Source organism: Peromyscus eremicus, chromosome 6 (genome assembly GCF_949786415.1).
Source record: "Peromyscus eremicus chromosome 6, PerEre_H2_v1, whole genome shotgun sequence".
Taxonomy (NCBI): domain Eukaryota; kingdom Metazoa; phylum Chordata; class Mammalia; order Rodentia; family Cricetidae; genus Peromyscus; species Peromyscus eremicus.
In genome coordinates, this window is record NC_081421.1 from 128,827,624 (window position 1) to 128,850,847 (window position 23,224).

The following is a 23,224-nucleotide window of genomic DNA, read 5'->3' on the forward strand; positions in this document are numbered from 1 at the left end:
CTGAGAGAGTTCCAGCCGAAAGAGCCTCTAGTTGAAAGGGATGTTTCTGCTGAAAAGCCTTTAGTTCCTGTCTCCTAATACCTTATATACCTTTCTCTGTCCAGCCATCACTTCCATGGGATTAAAGGCATGTGTGCTTTCCAGTACTGGGATTAAAGGTGTGTGCTACCACTGCCTGGCTGTTTTCTCTCCTAGACAATCTCATATAGTCCAGGGTGGCTTTGAACTCACAGAAATCCAGACAGTTCTCTCTGCCTCCTGAGTGCTAGGATTAAAGGTGTGTGCCACCATTGCCTAGCCTCTATGTTTAATCTAGTGGCTTGTTCTGTCCTCTGATCTTCAGGCAGAGTTTAATTGGGTACACGATATATCACCACTTTTGAGCACTGGGGAAGTGGAGGCCTGAGGATCAGAAGTTAAGGCCATCCTCTTTTACAAAGTGAGTTCTAGGACAGCCTAGGCTATAGGAGACCGGGTCTCCAAAATAAAAGAAGGAACAGGAAAAGAAATCAGATAATGCTAAACTACTATTAGCATTATCAGGGACTATTTAATTCACTTTAAGATTTCAAGGTTATATTGATTTTCTAACTTAAAGGGTTTGCCTGGTCAGCAGTGATGGTCTGGGGGAAAATGGATATAACTTTAATTCATCTTAACCTCTTTCCCAGAGTTCCCAGCTTTTCCTGATGCGGGCAGCTATGGCTTGTCTTGGTCTCTGGTTGTCTTTGGTCTCTAGGGCTTGTTCATAGTTTGTGCAGGTTTATGTCATGGAATAACTGATTTTATGGTAGTTTTGAGTATTCTGTTGGGCACTGTCTAATTTTTTGGGCACACCAGAGTGTGCTGATTTGCTATATACCTAGACCTGGCAGTTTTCTTCATTTAGGCTTTATTTTTTTATTTTTATTTTTAAGAGAGGAGGATTTTCTTGTGACACATTTTCAGAGTGATCCAGTTGTTTATTTAGTACATTTCTAATTAATTATCCAGTATTCTTCCTTATACAAGCTTTGTGAGATCTCGTCATATGTATGTTGTTTTCAGATTTTTATCTCTCCTAAAGATTTATTCAGTTAACTCATTAATAGATGATTACAAATTGCAAAGATAAATTGAGACTACTATATTAGGATTTCTTTTCCCAGTAGTCAAGTTTTTCTTAAAAGTTTTGTATTAGGGGGCTGGAGAGATATCTCAGCAGTTAAGAGCTCTTGCTGCTCTTTTAAAGGACCTACCCCTCATTTAGGGGAGGGGATGGCTCACAGATGCCTGTTACTCCAGTTCTAGGGGATCCAACACTCTTCTGGCCTTTTCCGTGCACCCACATGGCACACACACACACACACACACACACACGCACGCACACACACACACTCACTCATATATACATAAATAAGAAAATCTTATAACAAGTTTTAATATTGGGGACTTTGATTTATTACTACCCTGAGTTTTCAAAATTTCACAACTTTTATTTCTTTTTTAAAGAAGAAGATAGAAAAGAGACAAGGGCTAGCAGGATGTCTTTAGTGTGTAAAGGCACTTGCCATCTAATAATTAAAGCTTGATAACCTGAGTTCAATACACAGAACCCACATAAAGGTGAAAGGAGAGAACTGAGTCCATAGAGTTGCCTATGACTTTTGCATACACATTTTGCATCCATACACACCACAAATTACACACGGTGCACTCATACATTATATATCCACACACACTCCCTATAATAAATGCAAATTTTAAAAAATTTAAAAAGCAGTGACATTCACTGTAGAAAATTAACAATTATGGAAAAAATAGAGAAAAATACTAATCAGTTGTCTTCTTTAAACCTCAGTCACAGCTCTTCTAAGGAAACTCAAGCAGCAATCCAGGGAGAGTGTTGGAGAAAAACGACCTCGGTTATTAAAAGCCCTGAAAGAGGTAAGCTGGGCTTCTTTGCTGATTCTTTACTTTAACAGTAATTATATGTTTAGAAAGCATTTAAGAGTGTGTGTGCATGCGTGTGTGTAGATAGGTAGAGTGCCCAAGGAGGCAAGAGGGGATTGGAACTGGAATTACAGGCAGTTGTGAGCTGCCCAACATGGGTGCTGAGGACTGAACTTCATGCTTTGCAGGAGCAGCAGGTGCTCTTAACCTCTGAGTCTTTCTCCAACCATTTAAGTAATCTTTTAAAATGTGGTTAAATTCTCACCAGTTAAGGATCAATACATGGTAAAGGTCATTTTTAAATTAAGTAATTGAAATAAAATTCTGGGGTTATAAAATGTGGGTGTGTTATTGGTAGAAACATTAGAAACATTTTCATTGAACTAGGAAGATATTACTATATTTAATAACTAGACAAGTGCTCTAGAAGAGATGTGTAGCTGGATAAATCTTTCCCACCTGACAGTACCCAAATAACCAGTCAGAGGTTTAATATTAATTATAAGCTGTTTGGTCTATGGCCTAGGCTTATTACTAACTAGCTCACTGATCTTAAATTAACCCATTTCTATTCATATATATATTAATCTTTTTTATTTTATTTTTTATTTTTATTTTTTTGGCTATTCGAGACAAGGTTTCTCTGTATAGTTTTAGTGTCTGTCCTGGATCTCACTCTGTAGACCAGGCTGGCCTTGAACTCACAGAGATCCATCTGGCTCTGCCTCTCGAGTGCTGGAATTAAAGGCATACACCACCGCCACCCTGCTATTCATCTATATTTTGTCACATGTCCGTGGCGTTAATAGTCTGATGGCATCTTGTTCCTTGGGCGGCTGTGTGGCATCTGTCCTGACTCCGCCTTTTTTCTCCCCGTGTCTCTGCTTGGATTTCCTACCTAGCTAATAACCTATCTTGCCATAGGCCAAAGCAGCTTTTTTATTAACCAGTGGTAGCAACACATATTCGCAGCATACAGAAAGACTATCCCACAGCAGAGGTGTATCATGGTATCATGGTTGGTAGCCACATCTTCCTCAGGCTGTTCTAAGAAGATGTTTTGACAGTTTTATTCTTTCTTTTGTTATTGTTGTTGTTGTTGTTTGTTTTGATTTTTCCATACACAGTTTTACTGTGTAAACCTGGCTGTCCTGGAACTCACTCTGTGGAGTAGGCTGGTCTTGAACTCACAGAGATCCTCCTGCCTCTGCCTCCAGAGTGCTGGGATTAAAGGCATGTGCCACCACTGCCTGGCTAGTTTTGTTCTTTTCATACTCTAAATATTTTTTTGTTTTTTTTTTTTTAAAGATTTATTGATTATATATACAGTATTCTGCCTGCATGTATGCCTATAGGCCAGAAGAGGGCACGAGATCTCATTATAGGTGGTTGTGAGCCACCATCTGATTGCTGGGAATTGAACTCAGGACCTCTGGAAGAGCAGGCAGTGCACTTAACCCCTGAGCCATCTCTCCAGCCTCATACTCTAAATATAAGAAATATAAAAACAATTTCTTATTTCTCCTCTAGTCTTTAGATCTTAAATGATGTCAGGTATTTTTTGGTGATGGGGGTGCAAAACGGTAAGTATCAGAGCTTGTAACTAAACTAAGGCAAATTTAATAATTTTTCGTACTTTATTTCTCAGCTAGGTGACTTTTACCTAGAACTTCACTGGGATTTTCAAAGCTGGGGTAAGAGTGTGCTATATTTTGTTATAAAATATGAAATTATAGAAATGTTAGAATGACATATTTGATACTTATTTAGAGAAAATTTATGTTCATTGTGTTTAGCATAATCATTGTAAAACCCATTAATAATAATTCCATTTCCAGCTAGAGAAGCAGCTCTCAAAATTCTAGTCTTTAAGATGAAAAAATTACCTTAAAATAATTTTTGTAACAAAAACAAGCTTGAAAATTATAGCAGTGTAGTCGTACATCTCACATCTGCAATCCCAGTACTAGGAAGGCTGAGGCAGAAGAAGTGTAACCACAGGTTTGAAGCCATGCTAAGTGAGGCTACACTGGGTTACAGTACTACAGCGTGACCCTTTTTAAAAAACAATACTGGGACTCAGTGGTTAGGAGCCTTGGCTGCTCTTCCAGAGGACCCAGGTTCAGTTCCCAGCACCCACAGCAGGCAGCTCAAACTGCCTGTAACTCCAGTTCAGGGGGACCAATGCCCTCTTCTGGTCTCTGTGGATACTGCATGTACGTGGTGTACATAAAATTAAAAATAAAATAAAATCTTAAAAAATATTATAATTTAGCCGGGCAGTGGTGGCACACGCCTTTAATCCCAGCACTCTGGAGGCAGAGGCAGATGGATCTCTGTGAGTTCGAGGCCAGCCTGGGCTATAGAGCGAGGCCAGCCTGGGCTACAGAGCGAGTTCCAGGAAAGTTGCAAAGCTACACAGAGAAACCCTGTCTCAAAAAAAAAAAAAAAAAAATATATATATATATATATATATATATATATATATATTTATATAATTTAATGTAATGAACCTCAAAAATGAAAAATTATTAGATTATTAGAATACTCAATTTAAGTAAGTTTGAAGTATAATTCTTAAATTTTTGAGAATTTGCTTAAAATTCTTTGTAGTTTATCATCTTTCAGTCATTTTACCCCTTAAGTACTTTCTAGCCACTGTCCTAACATAGAGCTTGTTATTTATGAAAGGTTTTAATTTTGATCTTGTTGTTTTGCACCCATTTGTTAATTTATCATAGCAACGAAAGCTTTTCTCCTTTTATCAAACATGAATCTGTTCAGAGAAAATGTCCAAAAACAGAGTTTCCTATTAATAACCTATACATTTTTAAAAGCTAACTGAAAGACTAAATTTTCTTTATTCTTTATTTATTTTTTTGTTTTCAAGACAGGGTTTCTCTGTATAATATCCCTGGTTGCCCTGGAACTTCCTTTGTAGAGTAGGCTGGCCTGGAACTCACAGAGTTCTGTTTGTCTCTGCTTTCCAAGTGCTTGGATTAAAGGCATATGACACCACCGCCTGGCTTAATTTTATTTTTATTAAAGATTTAATAAATTTTAATATAATAAACATTTTTACCACCATCTGAGTTTTTTGAATGATTAGTGGTCCCTAAAATGATTATTGAAACCATATAGTGACAAAACTATGAAGTGTATTCCATTTTATGTAATTGTATGTAGTTTGGAAGTTAAATAATATTTATATGTTTTGTTTTTATGCTATATTCATATTCTGTAATATATAATACATTTTGTTATATACTGTCTATAAATAGGTCATTCTAGATCTTACTAAAAACTATTCAGCAGTAGTAGAAAAATAATAGACATTTTACAGTTTTGAGGCCATGGAAGATTGATAAACATAATTTGAAGAATTACATTCGACATTGATATCCTTTAATGCAAGTTACACTTTCAGAATGCGTTGGGTGTGCACACTCACTTCAGCTACCACACAGTACAACTTAGGAGCTGGAGAGATGCTCAGCTGGTAAAATGCTTGCTATTCAAGTGTTAGGACCTGAGTTCTGATCCTGCACCCATGTAAAATGCTGGATGCAACGGTGCATGAATATAATGCCATGCAGAGAGGTAGAGGCAGGAGGGTCCAGAGACTTGCCATTCTAGCCAAATTGTTGAGCTCCTTGTTCAGTGAGAAACCCTGTCTCAAAAACAAGGTGGAGTTCAACAGAACAAGACACCATCAACCTTTGACCTCTACATGTGTGCACACCTAGGAGGATAGATGTTGGTGGGTAAATGGTGTGGTTTCTCTGTGACTTTGAAACTGAGGCACAGTAAGCCTAAGTAATAAGAGTACGTGTTTGGGGTTCAAACTTAAATTCAGCGGCCTCATTTCAAAGATGTCTCTTAATATGTTACTTTCCTGCTATTTTTCCAAATGATATTTAAGGGATCTATTAGATAAGATCGAGGATCGCCTATTTACTATTAAGAAACATTTAGTGACCTCAGGGTAGTTTTTTGTCATCCATAGTATCACACAACAGCCTGAAGTGAATGGAATTAGTTCTGCTACTCTTGGAAGTGGACAGGGTTAAGGGCATGCCTAGTAAAGTACATTGACACTACAGTTGAGCAATTTCTGAGGGGGAGGTTGTAGCACGAATCTTAAAAGTTCTTATTAATAAAAACAAACCCAGAGCCAGGTATTGGGGTGAATGCTGAATGATCAGAGAAACAGAACAAGCCACAGCTTCCTCACCTCGTTAATTCCTCAGCTGATCCTGTTTCCTCAGACTGGAAGTCTCTGAGTCCTCATCCAGAATGAATCTCAGCTGAACTGTTTGTTGCTCAAAAGCCTAAAAGCTTAACCAGCTCTAGTTCCTGGTTTTCATGTCTTATATACCTTTCTGCTTCCTGCCATTACTTCCTGGGATTAAAGGCGTGAGTCACCATGCCTGGCTGTTTCCAGTGTGGCTTTGAACTCACAGAGATCCAGATGGATCTCTGCCTCCCAAGTGATAGGATTAAAAGTGTGTGTGCCACCATTTTCTGGCCTCTATGTCTATCTAGTGGCTGTTCTGTTCTGACCCCAGATAAGTTTATTAGGGTGCACAATATATTGGGGAACACATTATCACCACAGAAGGTACTATCTTAAAGGCAATCATCAACATTTGGTGAATTAGTAAAATGTTTAATGTGCTGTTTTTTTTTAAATTTGCAAATGCCTTAGACTTTACTTTTTAACCGTTTGCTTCTAAAATTACAGTGCCTTTGCTTTCCCGAATTCTGCCTTCTGATGCCTGTAAAATATACAAGCAAGGTATCAACATCAGGTGAGGTGATGCGCTTTGTGTTCTGAGTTAAAGAAAGTTAAATTCTGGAGGAAATTTTTCTGATAGTCATAGTTTACTTGTGTTTAGTAACTTAAAATACTGTAACACGTTCATATACTTTACTCATGTAAGACCTATTGCAGATAAGGAACCAAAATCATCAAAATCCTCCTGAAGTTGAGATGAGCTTGTCATCGAAGCAGACTCATCAGTGAAGGCCATGCTGCAATGTTCCCCTAGTCTTGGATGTGTTTAGGAATAAGGACACCTAAGGATGACCTATCCCACATCTTGCCTTTTTCTCTGTATGTTCCACACCCTTCATTTCCCTGTTTTTCTGTCCATGCTGTCCATGCATCCACCTATTCTCTGCTTGTGTCTTCAGTCTTCTTTCCCTTTCAGACATGTTAAGGATGTTTTTTTTTTGTTTTTTTTGTTTTTCGAGACAGGGTTTCTTTGTGTAGCCCTGGCTGTCCCAGAACTAGCTCTGTACATCAGGCTGGCCTCAAACTTAGAGATCCACCTGCCTCTGCCTCCTGAAGGTTGGGATTAAAGGTGTGTGACACCACCACTCAGCTGTTAAGGATGATTTTAATTTTCTTCCATTCTTTTCCTTTTATAACTGTGATTGATAATTAAGTCATGAGAAGTAAATGTATTTTACTAATTCTAAAATTTTACTTTTGTCATTGCTTATATTTTTAGTTTACTAATGTAGCAAAAATTTTTAATTGTATATTTACAAATTAATACTAAAATATTTCAATTTGCATATCTGTACATGGTCATAGATATATATATATTAAGTGTGTATGTAGATAGCCTTGTATATCTGTCTCTATATATCTCTAGATTATTAATTTTGGTGTTTACAATTAAAAATGTTTTGAGGAATTTGTTTTTATATACACTTTTCATTTGTAGGTGAGAAAGCTCAGAGAAATTGAATAATTTTTAAATGATCATTTTATGTTTTAGTTGTATTTGATTCTTGTTTATTCTGAAACAACTATTTTAAAAATTGTTTCACATATATGTATGACTTTTTACAGTAAATGATGTGAGGGCTGAACATTTTCCCTGTGTATGTGAAGTCCTGAATTTGATCACCAACTGGGCGGGTGGGAGGGGTGGGGGCGGGGTGGGGACAAAAATGGTAGTGATGGGATGCACATTACCAAGTAAACTGTGAAGAGGCTCACTTGGGGACACAGACCAGAGGCTGACAGGAGGATTGTGGCAGAAGATGAAGGATGAGAGCAAGCAATTCAGGGAAGTTTCAGGCTAAAAAGAAATGACATAGAATAGTGCAGAGGCTAGATGGGGGGTGGGAGGGTGGCAAAGGTTTTTCACTAGATTATAAGATTTTATTTAAAAAAAATTAGCATCTAATAAATTTTATGTTTAATGTCTTAAGACAGTCCTTTTAAGCATCACTCCAGAGGAAGCTGAGTTTCAAAATACATTAACAGAGGAATCTGTAGAATTTATCTTGTGTCAGCCAAGTAATTGCTGGAAATATGTCAAAGAGGAATAAGTAGTAGACAGAAGAGAGAGTGAGCAACATCATTAGATTAATTGCTGTAATAAACCAGTCATGGTGATACGTATGTGCTTGTAATCCCAGCATTTGGGAGATGCATAGGAGCATCATGAATTCGAGGTTAGCTTGGGTTATGTATTGCTTTCCAGGGTAGCTTGGACCACCTAGTTAAAAAACAAACAAACAAGCAAACAAACAAAACCAACCTTGACTCAAGAGAAAGTGGGGTGGAGAGGTAATTCAGCAATTCAGAGGACCTGGGTTTGGTTCTGCGCACCCACATAGCAACTCAAAACCATCTGTAACCTTAGTTCTTGGGGATCCAGTGTCCTCTTCTGACCTCCTCAGGCACTGAATGCATATGGTGCACATACATACACAAATGCAGGAAAAACACTCATACACATAAGGTAAAAATTTAAAAAAGTACTAAGAACATTTTTACTAATAATATTGATTGATAATTAAGATCTTATCTAAGATGGCCATGATGTTGCACCCTTATAATCCTGGGGAGTTGATGGGGGAGGGTCTGGTGTTTAAGGCCATCCTGAGCTGTATAATGGGGTGGTAGGGCAGAGAGACAGACAGACACAGAAAGAAAATACCCTTGACAACTCATTGAGACAGTCATTACAAACTTTGCCTTGTTGCAGTATCTTTGCTATATTAAGTGAAGGCTTATTTTGCATGTCAGTGGCATGAAGCATTTTTTAGGCTTTCATCAGAATACTTTGTATTCAAATTTTTGTATTTGTATAAAGCTCCTCTTTTCTTCTTGTCTAATTACATAGCAAAGTTTAAATGTTTAGGACCATCAGGCACAGTGGTGTTTTTGCTGTAGTCACAGCTACTTGGGAGGCCAGGGCAGAAGGATCACTTGAATTCGGGAATTTGGGGCAGTATAGTAAGCCACTTGGGCACCCAGTGGGGGTTAGGGACCTCCATGTTGCTTAAGGAGGGTTCACCTGGCCCAGGTTAAGACAATATTTAGGTCATAGGCTTTAAGCCAAGGACTAGTTAGTAGTTAGACATGAATATGTCACCATGACCACCTGCATTATCATGAGCTATATGCATAGTCCACTGCTATGTCAGGAGCACTGTAGAAGATCTAATACATATACATACACACATTTTCCCCCCTAAGTTATAATTATGGAAACACATATGGAATTAAAGTTGACAACATGAGTTTAATGTAACTGGAGAGTTTTTGACTCATGGTAGATACTGCTCTATCAAATGTACCTTAAGCCTTGCGTTTGTGACCATTGTTCCTCAGCTCCCAAGTAGCTGGGCCCTGCTGAGATGGCAAATGTCCCCATTTCTTTGTCTTTTTGCCTCTTTTTATGTACATCTCTCCTTTCTCTTTCCCATCCTGGAAACCCATTACAATTCGCAGGGTGGTAGGGACAGAAATAGAAACAAAGGACTTTTTTTGTGGTATCTGTTCTTTTATGTAGAGTTTAGAATTCTAAAGTGGCTGAAACTTAGAGCCTAATAATGTAATAGTGTACTTGGATATAAGATAAGATTCCCTTTTGGTATTAGGTGAACCTCTGACATGACTACTGACTTTTTTCTCTTGGGCCATGTGTGCACACAGTGACAGGTCTTGTTAGGCAGTTTAGGTGGCAGACCACTTGGGAGCAGACCAGGTACCAGCAGCAAAGGCTTTACACCTATAAGAGGTGTAAAGCAGAGATCCTCCTGCATGTGCCACCATTGCCCAGCACTGTGCTCACTTCTTTATGGTGTGTGTGCGCTATACACAAGGGGACCACACTCAATTCCTTATGGTGTGTATGTGTCAATGTGGTGATCATACTTGCTTCTTGATGGTGTATATGTACCATTGTAGCTTGAGTTTACCTGCCTGGCCCACAGTCAGGACAAATCTCTCTCACCTGCCAGTCCCACAGCCCCTCAGACCCAACCAAGTAAACACAGAGACTTATATTGGTTACAAACTGTATGGCCGTGGCAGGCTTCTTGCTAACTGTTCTTACAGCTTAAATTAATCCATTTCCATTAATCTATACCTTGCCACATGGCTCGTGGCTTACCGGCATCTTCACATGCTGTTTGTCATCATGGCGGCTGGCAGTGTTTCTCTGACTCAGCCTTCCACTTCCCAGCTTTATTCTTCTTGTCCCGCCTATACTTCCTGCCTGGCCACTGGCCAATCAGTGATTTATTTATTGACCAATCAGCAACACACTTGACATACAGACCATCCCACAGCATACCATGCACATGGGGACTGTATTCACTTTATGGTATGTGTGCTGTACACATAGGGATCATACTCAATTTTTTATACTGTGTGCCATCCACATGGGGATCATAAGTTTTTTTTTAATTAATCAAGTTTTTTTTCCCCGTTTTTTTTTTTTTTTTTCAAGACAGAGTTTCTCTGTGTAGCCCTGGCAGTCCTGTTATTCACTCTGTAGACCAGAAGCTTCAAACTCAGAGATGCCTCTGCTTCCCCAATGCTGGGGTTAAAGGTGTGTGCCACCACACCTGGCTTAATTAAAATTAAGAAAAAAAAAAAGATTATGTGTGTGGATGTTGTGCCTGTGTAATGTGTCTGTGCAGCATTTGTGTGCCTGTTACCCATGGAGGCCAGAAGAAGGTGCCCATCCCTCAAACTAGAGTTACAGATGGTTGCGAGCTGCCATGTGGGTGCCAAAAATTAAACCTCAGTTCTCTTCAAGAGCAGCCATTGCTCTTAACCACTGAGCCATCTTTCCACCCACCCACCCCCCATACTTTTTTGTGGTGTGTGTATGCCATGTGTGTGTAGACCATACTTGCTGCTTTGCTTTAGTTTAACCCTGTTGTTCTGGTGAAATTGTTAGTAGTATAATCTTCACCCTTAAAAGTTACTAGTTTTGATTTTAAATTATATATAGCCCTAGTTACTGTTGATATAGCATGTGAACTTGGTTTCATAGTTGAGCTTTTCTTCTGTTTGGAAATCAAGAAAGCCATTTTGCTTTGTAATATGAATTCTTATAGTTGCATTAGCAATTCACATAGCTCTCACAATGACTTTCTGAGAGTGTGGTGACCCTCTCTTGATAGCTGTGCCAAGGAGTCTCTTAGATTAAAGACTGTTGAGCAGCTGGTAAGTGATCCTGGACTAGTAACCTATAATATAAACCTTGCACAAGAATGAGTACTTCAAGGATGGTGGTAAACTCTTTAATTCCAGTATTTCCTAAGTAGTCATCTGTAGATTGTCTGAGACCATGCCATTCAGCCAGACCATAGCAGGTTCAGGTTACTGATAGAATCAGTAAACTTGCAGATGTGCAGGTCTATAATTGTGTGGTAGAATTTGATTTCTGTCCTAGCTTAATTTCTGTTGCTGTGTTAAGAATATCCTGGCTGGGGCTGGATGGATGGTTTAGGGTTTAAACACACATACTGCTTTTTTAGAAGACCGAAAGAGTTCAATTTCCAGTACCATATCAGGTGGTTCATAATCATGTATAACTCCAGCTCCAAGAGTACCCAACACCCTTGGTCTCTGAATACCTGAACTCATGTGCACATACCCACACACAGACACACACATATAACTTAAAATAATAAAAATATGGGGCTGTAGAGATGGCTCAGCGGTTAAGAGCACTGGCTGTTCTTCCAGAGGTCCTGAGTTCAATTCCCAGCAACCACATGGTGGCTCACAACCATCTGTAATAAGATCTGGCGCCCTCTTCTGGCATGCAGGCAGAACACCATACACAATCAGTCAATCTTTATTAAGAAAAAAACACAAGCAGAACACCGCACTAAACAAACAAATAAATAAAGCTTTATTAAGAAAAAAATACCCTGACGAAAACAACTTAGGATGGAAAGAGTTTATTTTAGTTACAATTGCAGGGAACAGTCCATCATTGCAGGGAAGTCCCAGTGGTAGAAGGCTGAAACAGCCAGCCATAGCACATCTGTAGTCAAGGATTTGTGCTTAGAATTCAGCTATGTTCTTTAAGACAGTTGAGGGCATAATACCAGAGAATGGTGCCACCCACTTTCAGGATGGGTCTTCTCACATCCATTAAAGCAATCAAGGCAGTTCCCCATTGACATTCCTACAGGCCAAACTGATTTAGACAGTTCTTCCCAGGTGATTCTAGATTATGTCAGGTTAATAACTGAAACTGGTCCTTACAATCCACTAGGCTTTCAAGCTGTGGGAATATTTTTTTAAAAAGACAGTGGTTGGCTGAATCTAGGAAACTCAACAGAAAGAAAGGCCCTGAAGTGTTGCAGTAGGTAGACATGATTGGTAAGTCTGAAAGGCAGACTGAGGTTTACATAGGTGATTAGGTGTAAGATACAGTTATAAATCAGAATGGTGTTCTCCACTCAAGAGTGGCCCTCATACTGTTGTGCCCACCTAGAGTAGTATGCTGAGCTAGTGATAGGATCTTGAAGAGGTCTCTTTTCCTTTCTGCCTTCCCTATGGAGGTGCAACACAGGGAATGAGGAAACAGTGGTACAGGTGGGGATAGTACCGCCATGGGGACCGCTTTCTTTCTTCTTGGTTAACTAAGTGCTTAGAAAAGGGAAATACAGATAATAGAGTATGTATTCAAATAATATTTTAAATAACATTTTAAATTTAGCTTTTATCTATAAATTCTAAGTTGGGCTGTGGTATTAACATCTTAGTTTGAGTTTAGGAGGCACAAAGCTTATATAATTATTAATAAAGTTTTATCAAATTCTGTCACTTTTTACCTACCCATCTTTTATAGGCTTGACACAACTCTCATAGACTTTACTGACATGAAGTGCCAACGAGGGGATCTAAGCTTCATCTTCAATGGGGATGCTGCACCCTCTGAGTCTTTTGTAGTATTAGACAATGAACAAAAAGTTTATCAGCGAATACACCATGAGGTAAGCATGTATTATTAATATTTCCCTAAAGGGTTAAAATTGTATATCTATTTAGCAAAACCTCTGTAAATTGCTTTATTTAAAGTATAAAGTGTAATTGATGTGGTTAATTCTCAAAGGTTTTCTTTCTTTTTTGTACCCTTCCTTCTTCTAGTCCTCTGTTTTCAACCTGAGAATTCAACTGATCCCTATGCCTGTGGCCTTGGCTTCTAGTTCTCACTTGGCTCTCATGTTGAGTCTATGTTGTCTGGCCACTTGAGCTGCTACTGTCACTGACTTCTGCACAGTGCCCGAATCCAAGCCTCAGTTTCCACCTCCGTCTCCCTTTACCTCTGCCTCTTCTCCCTTTGACTACCTTGTCTACTGCTGTATTTTAAATTACTTCATTTGTTCCCTTTTCCTGCTACAAACAAGAGGTCTCTCAGCAACCACATGTCACTAGATCCCTCCAGGTAGTTTCTGTGTTTGTTTCTTTGAGGTGGGGAAGACTCTTGAGCTCAAGTGCTTCTCCTATCTCAGCCTCCTAAGAGTCCTGTGATGATTTTAAAGTTCTTTCTTTCATGTGTACTTTTTTTTTTGTCATTCCCACATCATATTGCTGCTTCTTCACTCACTGTCTTGGATTGGACCTTCATATTTAATGTTGTGTGTGCACTAATGAAATAGTTTCCTAATTCATACCAAGAAATGCAGATTTACAGGAGAAAAGGAAGAAGAAAGGGAGATGAGTCAGGTGAGTGAAGTCAGGAACAGGCCATTTGGGAAAAAGGTCTGACTACAATGAATGAGAAAGTGTTAAGGCCTTAAAGCCAGAAAAGTTACCTCACAATCAGCTACAGTCAGCAACAGAGGGTCACAGATGTTTAAATAAGGTATTGATTTGACCAGATTTTGGTGAAACTGTTTTATACATTTTCCTCCCTATTACCCACCCACAGAGTTGCCTCCCCCCGCCCCCTTCCCATGCCATAGCTGCTAGGAGCTGCCAGGTGCTGTGGGTGACAGTGTGTAGTAATAGTCGCTATAGTCTACTGACCCTTAATATTAGGGTTATAATCTTAAGTGCTTTACAGCTTTTTATGTTGCAAGTAACCTATGCAAATTAGCATCTTTTTCATAGATTAGGAAACTGAAGCTTACAGGTGATAGGTGACAGCTCCAATATTACCCAGTGTCTGAAATGAATTAGAACTTGGAGGCAATGAAATTATATGAGAAGATTTTACAGTTACTCATTTGAGGGGTGATGATGATACTAGGGATGTGTGGTAAATAAGAGAGAGAAATTAAGATATACGTTGTCTAAAAACAACCACCTAACTCATTGTTTTCCTCAAAACTGCTTTCTCTCTTTGGGTGAATGGTATCATTATTTTAGAAACCCAGAAGTTATTTTTGACATCTTTTCTCACACTCCATGATTTCTGACTGGAGCGCATGCCTGCTCATTTCTTTCTTTAATGTCATTATGTCAGCATTCATGTTCATCCTTTTGTTTCTAGAATTTAGATTTTCAATATCTCTCCTTGGAAGTATTATGAAAGCCTTATGTGTGATCTTCCTGGCTCCCTTTTTGTCTAATTTGTTCCACATTGAGCTTTGAAAATAAAGTCATGGGCCCTTTTTATTCAGACGTTTTAAAGATTCTGCATCACTGGAAGGGTGAAATTGCAGCTGCTTTGGCTCCTTTCATGTAACTTTACTTCACTCACTTCCCAGTGTTTTTTTTGGCTTGCTGTTTAGATAACCTCTTAGTAAACTTACGGGTATCTACATATCTCAAGTAACCAGTGTCGGGTTACTTGAGGCTTCCTTTTTTGTTTGTGATGTTTCTATTTCCTGAACCTTGAAGGCTCTTTTTGCATCCTTTATATCCAAGGTCACCTACTTAGAGTTAATTTTTCCATGCCAAGTGACTATTGTATTTATGTTCTTTTTTTGTTCTAATTTAAAAAGTTACTTTATTATTTTATATGTATGGCTGTTTTACCTGCATATATGTTTGGGTACCCATGTATGTCTCTGGTTCTTTTAGAGTCTAGATGAGTTGGATCCCCTGGAACTAGAGTTACAGATGGCTGTCAACTGCCATGTGGGTCCTGGGAATTGAACTTGGGTCCTCTGCAAGAGTAGCCAGTGCTCCTATATTTATGCTGTTACTATATCTCAAATCAGGTGCCGGGGTGTAGTTTGGTAGGTAGAAGTGTTTGGCCAGCAGCATAAGACCTTGGGTTTGATCACAAACAGTATGATAAAGAACACATGTAATCCCAGCATTTGATAGTTTGAGGCAGGAAGATCAGGAGTTAAAGGCCATTCTTAGCTACTTAGCAAGTTTGAGGCCTGCCTGAGCTGTATATTTCTTAAAAAAAAAAAAAAAAAAAAATCTTTGTTTATGTGGCCCACCCCCATTCCCAACCTCTTCACCTCCGTCTCTGTTTGGCTAATCTCCCTGAAGGCAATGAGGTTATTTTAGTTTTATCATCTGGTACCTAACACAGCATTTACACCATAGATTGGCAGATTCTTAAGTCTGGGACATATTGAGACTTTTTAGATATACTCATTATCTGGACAGAACATTACAAACACTTACTAGATTGTAAGCCATGCACAGTCTGAGCACAGCCATGTTCAGTTATTCTCAGTGTTGGAAGCCCACAACTGAATTTGGCTTGCCAGCTGCAGGCTGCTGGTACCTGTTATAGAGTCTTTATTAGATAATTTGACCTCTTTGTGTAAGTGGCAGCTGTAGTCAGTTTGGCACACACACACCAGTACTAAAAGAGAAGCCAGAAATGATCCCAATATGAGCAAGTGTTAGCTGATGTGTTATGGTCACCAGAGCAGTACTGCTTATGATTTTGTGTGTGTGTGTGTGTCTGTCTGTCTGTCTTTCTGTCTCTCCGTTCGTCCGTCCTCTGTTGAAGGTGCAGGGACTCATAAGTATTTGAGTGGTGATGCTTAGCGGTTTTATATAAATAATATATATATATATTATTTATATATTTATATTTATATATAAAATGTCATTAGAGGATGCATGCAGACTATGTGTAGACATCATGCCATTTTGTGCCAGAGACTGGAGCATCTCACATTTTGTTATCTCTGAGGAGTCCCAGAGAATCAAACTCTTAGAGATACTAAGAGAGGTTAACAGTTGTTTGTTGTAATATGCAAACATAAACAATGATTGCTCACTAAATGCTTGTTGAGAGAATATAATTAACAGCAGATCTCTGTCTGTGATGGGTCCTTGATTTATAGATAGATTTCTGTTCCTGAAGCTTGTCTGAACACACACACACACACACACACACACACACACACACACACACACACAAAGGATTTACAGTGTTCAGTACCCAAGATGACTTGAAAAACTTGAAATGGAATATTTACATGTTCTTTTCAACCTATTGTAACCAAAATATTTCTATAGAAAACTGTCCAGTATTTGTGTTACCCAGGAATCCATTTTCACTCATTATACATTAGCAGTAATGTCAGGATTTTGCACCCTTTGTTTGTAAGGGTGGTGAAGATGGTATTGATGTAGTTCCAGGCTGTTGGTGCTGATTGCTGTAGACTCAGTGACACAGGTACAGTGATACCCAATTGGCAGTGAGGTGTGAAGAATAGGAAATAACCATCTGCTTGTAGCCATTGCAAATCTTTGGGCAGCCTTCATTCCCTAGCCTCTACTTAATATGAGCCTGTTATGAGAGAGGATCTTATTGTATATCTGCTTGCTTGTTCCCTAGCTCCCCAGCTCCCCATCATGTGTTTCTCTGTCCTAGAAGCAAGCACATAGATTAGCTATGTGAGTCTGGTGACCTGAAGTCAATCCATGGAACCCATGTGAAGATAAAAAGAGAATGAACCCAATAAAGTTGTCCGTTGACCTCCATGTGTGCATCATGACATACATGTGTCCCTCCATCATCCACACACACATTATGCATGTACAAATGTATAGAAAAATACTTTAAAAGAAAAAAAAAGACAAAGCTGTTGGTACCGTTTTGAGAATCATATTCATGACTTCCTTTTCTAATAAAAAGTATTGGGAAACCCCACCCTTCTCCTTTGTTCTTTTAATTATTTACTTAATGTTTTCAGATAGGGTCTCACTATGTTAACTCTGACTGGCTGGGTACTCACTATGGAGACCAGGATGGCCTTGAACTCACAGAGATCTTCCTGCCTCTGCCTCCCAAGTGCTGGGGTAGAAGTTGCCCTTCACCACAGCCAGCTCCCTTGTTCTTAGAAATTATTGAAAAAGAAAGACTCAGATAACAGTGATGGATTTTTTTTCTTATATTACCAATAACTAAAGGCTAATTTATCTGCATTTAAAGTAAATAAAACCTTTGTGTAGGATTTTGTCCCAGGTTTTTCTATTTAATTCTTAAAGAAGTTTAAAAAAAAGTTGTTCTACAGACCATATAGCTCCATAATGAATAACAATGAGTTTATTACATTTATTTATGTAAGTGTGAAAATGCTGTATTTCATGTGCTATGCTTTTAAAGATTCATAATTAGACATAATTCTGAGTTACTAGAGGAGATATGAAATGTAAACATCTAGTTTTAGATTAAGTAACACTTCACATTATTTAGAAACTATATATTTTTGTCTTTTGAAATTTGTTACATCTTTGAAGGAAACCCAGATTCTTACATTAACTTTTCCCCCAACCTAGGAGTCAGAGATGGAAACAGAAGAAGAAGTTGATATTTTAATGAGCAGTGATATTTATTCTGCAACTTTATCAACCAAATCGATTTCTTTCACACGTGCCCAAACTGGATGGCTTTTTCGGGAAGATAAAACAGTATGTAAAAATATAGTTTCTTTTTGTTTTTTTAACTTAAAAAATTGGTGTCCTACCAAAATAATGATGGAAATACAGGAATTGTCCTTTAGCTGATATTTCCTCTTTTTTGAATTCACATAGGTAGTTAGAATTTGTAGTTACATAGTTTGTGTGTATGTTTTAGGAAATCCCAGAGAGAAAGTGTAGTTCATTTGAACTCTTGTTGTTTGCCTTCCTCATAAGTAGGAATTTGTACACGGTTCCATTCTTTTTCTAGTGCTTTGTGTAGAAGAGGCCTGTGGAGAGATGCACACTTGAATTTATTTCGCTGGGTCTTTTCCTCCTACTTTAGCGCTCCTGTGTCTTATATCTGCTCATATTAAGCCTACATCTTTACAAAAAAACTGTGGTGAATTTAAATCTCAGTGGAAGTTTCTATAATTCCCATCACATCTGTCAGCAAGAGGCAACATAAGACTAACTAAAATGCTAAGACAGTTTCACCTGGTGTGGCCTATATGGAATGTTGAGCCAATGGTATTCAGGTTTGAAATTGGCCTGAGTCATATAATTTTGAATGAAATGGATAATGAAACATTTTAATAAATGAATAATTACTTATCAATTAATAAAATAAATAACTATAAATTTAACAATAAGAGCTGCATCAGGTAAGGGGCAAAGATTTATTTTTTTTTCAATTACATTTCATTGAACATAAATAAGTGTTTTTATGTTGGAAAAACAAACCTTGTATTCACTTAAAACTGTAACTCAGTTATAGGAGATAGCAAAGAAGGGTGTTGGGGATAAATGAGGTAAGATATGAGAGAAAATGGAAGAAAAAGGAGAGGTGGGCATGGGGGGTGGCTTTCTTGTTTTAAGGGATTGGCTTGCATGCTTATCGGAGTTTGCAGGTTTGAACTGTTATAGCAGGCTGGATGTTGAGGGGAGAGTTGGTACCATCTGGAGTCAGAAATCTACGGCTAGAATATCAGGATTTTTGTGTTGCAGTTTTGAAGAAGAATTGCTTTTTCTTCTAGAATCCTTAATGTTTTCTGTTAAGGCTCAGGGGATTGAATGAAACCCACACAGTTTACAGAGGGAAATCTGTTTTTCCAGAGCCTGTTAATTCAGTGTTAATTGTATTAAGAATGCTACCACAGCAGCATGTTGACGATCACAAAATTATATACTATACAGCCTTACATATGAAGTCAGAAGACTCCAGTGACCACTGTCTATAATCCTGGAACTCCTGCAGTCCTTTTTAGCATTTTTTACACATAAATATGTATCTGTAAATAATGTGTAGTGTTTTGTACTGATACGCTTTAATACAGTGGTGTCTAAGGCTTTGGAACTGGCTGTTTCATGAGTGTCGAGGGGGGAATCTCTATTCATGAGTGCTGCTTATTTCTGTTAGCAGCTTGCATGTTACATAGTAAGTGTGCTACAGCTTTTTTTCTGCAGCCTTAGTGTTGGCACACGTTTCTGCCATTTCCTCCATTGTTACTCAATTCATTCATCTTCCACATGCCTTTGCAGTGTACAGTACAGGCAGCAAGAATGATGATATAGCATGAAACAGCAGTGGCTGGGTCATGAGCAGCACACACTTGAGATTTTTGTTGATAGGGTAGTTTATATTTGATAAATGCTGCTTCTTTATGGTCACAAGACCTGTAAATTACCTCCCAGACACACATAAGGTCTACACCTAAACCCTCAAAGCCTATTTGGCAACAATTGGCACTTAGGACTCCAGGCTGTGGGTCCAGTATTGCAGTGCATTTGTTGCTTTGAAGTCTTACTTGTCTGTGCTCTGTTCTTCTGGACAGCATTAGACGGATCACTTCAAGAGAAGATAAAAATTGAAACTGCTGTCCACCTAGTGTTACCACTAAGCAGCCAAAAGCTCTTGAACAGCGGCTAGGTGACCTTCTTAAATCTTTGACAGGTAAGGAGGGAGTCAGTGTGCTATGGTTCCCATTTTGTAGGTAGAAACGTGTGCAAAATGTTTGGCTTCCTGGTGACCTTTAAGGAGGTACAAAAGCACTGGAAATGTGCTGTACACATAGTTTTGAAATGCCAGGGCACAGCAAGGTGGAGTAGTCAACCTGGACACAGGTGGAAATGGGAAACTGAGTCAAGTAAGTTCATAATAAGGAGATAGTTTTATAAGGGTCTGTGTGAATGTTGGAGGTGCGGGTCAGCGTCGGATGATAATTGAGACTTCACTGGAAAGAACTGCCCGCTTTCTTCTTGCTGCCTTTTTGGTCACTTGAGTTTCTGTGCCTGCATCTATAATTTAAATATTTACATGTATTAGTGAGCAAGGCTACTCGTTTTCTTCTTCTTTTTTTTTTTTTTTGAAGCAGTGAGTAGCAATAACTTGAAGTTTTATCTTGTCAGAGATCAGAAGGCCCAGTGTGGCTTGGACTGTGGATTTTAATTCTGCTTTTCTATCTATAAAATGGGAACAGTGTTACCCCTGACCCCTCCTTGTTACTCAAATTTGACTGTTTAATAAGGTTCTTAGATTGTTTTGTGCTACTTGGGAGTAGGTAGTAAAAGAATACCAATCGAGCTTCTGTTTAGATGCCTAATTTGCAGGTTAATAATTAGCATACATCTTTTGTACTTTAAATTTCCCTTTGTAGTTTAGAAATGAATGATAGTATACCTAACTTCTGAAAATATTTGATCATTTCACATATTAACAGAATATTTTCACCTACATGGTACATGTTTATGGAGAACTTTATGATCTCAACGCTTTTTAAAAATCTGAGATCAACCTTCCTTTAAACTGTTATTTTGGAATATTTGATTTTGTTTTAGGAAAGAGTAGGAAACTTTTTGGCAGACTTTTATCTGGTGAATGGACTTGTTCTAGAATCAAGGAAAAGAAGAGAACACCTCAGTGAGGAGGACATTCTGCGGAATAAGGCCATCATGGAGAGCCTGAGCAAAGGTGGGAGCCTGACGGAGCAGAACTTTGAGGTGCGCTTCTATTAACTCTGCCAACCTTTAAATCTTCATTGTCTTTGTTTATTAAGAATAAAGAGTCGGGGGAGACCTTTGGTATTTTTTGAGTCTGTACTAGGTCTTTGAGGTTTCATTAGTCAGTAGATTAAAGTCATCTTGTAAACATGAAACCTGGTATTAATTTTTATTCCGTATTGTGCCACCTGCTGCCTTTAAGACCTAGCTGAAGGTTCACGCGCTTCGTAGGTCATCTCTAGCCTGTATAGCCAGGGACTATGTCCTGAGTCTCTGCTTATTATTGAAACACTGTGTGCAATGAGTGTGGGGTAAGGAAGAATCGGGAAAAGGAAAGTAGGAAGTGAGAAGATAAATGAAAAAAATGGGGATTGTTCTACCACCTGATTTCTCAAATGAACTGGATATTGCTCTTTTTCTTTTTAAAATGTTACTGTGTATGTATGTGTACACATCATGTGAGGCCAAGTGCCAGAGAGGCCAGAGTGTGTGTCAGATCTTCTGGGACTGGAGTTACATGTGGTTGTGATCTGTGTGATAGGGGTCCTGGGATCCAAACTTGGGTCCTCTGAAAGACAAGCAAGTGCTTCTGACCACTGAGCCATCTTTTCTAGGTTCTTAAATTTTATTTTCTTCAAGCCATTTCCTCTATCAATATCCCTAGATGTTAACTTACTCTCTGTACAGGAGATTTTTTAAGTTTCAGAATAGGGATTCTTTTTTTTTTTTTTTTTTTTTTTTTTTTTAGTTTTTCGAGACAGGGTTTCTCTGTGTAGCTTTGAGCCTTTTTTGGAACTTGCTTTGTAGACCAGGCTGGCCTGGAACTCAGAGATTAGCCTGACTCTGCCTCCCGAGTGCTAGGATTAAAGGCGCGCACCACCACCACCGCACCGCCTGGCTCAGAATAGGGATTCTTGAGAGAGAATGGAATTAGTCCAGAAGATCATGGCCACTTTCTTTTTAAACTAGTATCTAAATAAAATGGATTGAAAGCAACCAAAGCACGCCTCACATAGTGACAGTCATTGCTACTCTGTGAAGCAGCAGTGTGACTGTGTTTGTAGGCACACATATATGTGTGAGTACTAGGACTAAAGTCTAGGAGAACAAAATGACCAGATTTCCTTAGAATTAGTGTGACAGGCCTTACTTAAAAATGGATTTTGTTCTGATGGTGGCTATTAGTAATAACTATTAATAATATTACTAATAGCCACCATCTGTTTAATATTGGGGATGAATACATGGAACATTATCAAACAGAAGAAATTCATGGACTGTTTGACCATTAGCTCTGATGAGTGGTGTATAGATGTATATAAAAAACAATATGGGCATTAAGTCTACAAACTCAATTGATGCCTATTCAAATGTAGACAATTTGATTTTCATACAGTTACATGAATTGTATTCTAATATATTTGAATTGTTAAAGAGTTCTTTAAGTGACATTTTAAGCAGCTGTAATTTTTCAAACAAATTAAAATAAGGTTTACTGGATGTAGCTATAGAATAGAACAGAATAATATGCATGAAGTGTATAAACTTTCAGCTTTAGTCAGAAATTAAAGGAAACTCTTATGAACTATAGGCTTATTTTGGCTCTGGCATGGTGGGGCAGATTTTGACTTCATTTCTGGTGCTGGGAGTGTCTGCTGAAGGCTGTTCATCACAGATCACCGTGGGACAGGAAAAACACAGTTTTGTTTTATTATTTTTGAGACAGGATCTTCTGTTTCTTCTAAGTAGGCCCCAGATTTCTGATCCTCCTGTCTTAGCTTTGTGGCCAAGCACACCAAACCCAGTTATGAACCTTGTGATTCTTGGTGAATATTTAAGTTTAGTTTGTCATTTTTTAATATATGTATATGGGGGGCTTTTGATGATTATGACATTGAATTTATAAATAAATCCATTGCTACATAAAACTTTATTTGAATTTTTGTTTATGTTTATATGTATGTGTTGCTGGGTCTAGAACTTGGGGCTTTGTTTATATCACAGCTTTTGGCTAACCCCAGCTATCAGCTCTTTTTCCATTATCTGGCTTCTTTGAGGCAGCTCCTATTTTCTATAGGCATTCATAAAGGGTGGATCCTCTGTTCAAATCCATTCTTTCTACAGCACATCCATTGCTACTTTGGAACAGGGATCTGTGGCTTTTCCAGGCATTTGTAAAGTCTGTAG

The 23,224-nt window shown here is 38.4% G+C and overlaps 1 protein-coding gene across 5 annotated transcripts in view; it reads left to right on the forward strand.

The window, feature by feature from the left end:
- The window catches only part of Ankrd13c (ankyrin repeat domain 13C), a 53,760-nt gene that overhangs the window by 19,865 nt on the left and 10,671 nt on the right, over positions 1-23,224 (forward strand). For 4 of the 5 annotated variants that reach the window (XM_059266502.1, XM_059266505.1, XM_059266504.1 and 1 more), the window contains 6 exons: positions 1,841-1,926; positions 3,581-3,626; positions 6,677-6,743; positions 13,062-13,206; positions 17,918-18,049; positions 20,876-21,037. In XM_059266502.1, coding sequence (XP_059122485.1) covers positions 1,841-1,926; positions 3,581-3,626; positions 6,677-6,743; positions 13,062-13,206; positions 17,918-18,049; positions 20,876-21,037 — 638 coding nt within the window. Of the gene's footprint in view, positions 1-1,840; positions 1,927-3,580; positions 3,627-5,672; positions 5,693-6,676; positions 6,744-13,061; positions 13,207-17,917; positions 18,050-20,875; positions 21,038-23,224 lie in introns of those variants that run through there. The other variant, XM_059266506.1, reaches the window with a different exon arrangement.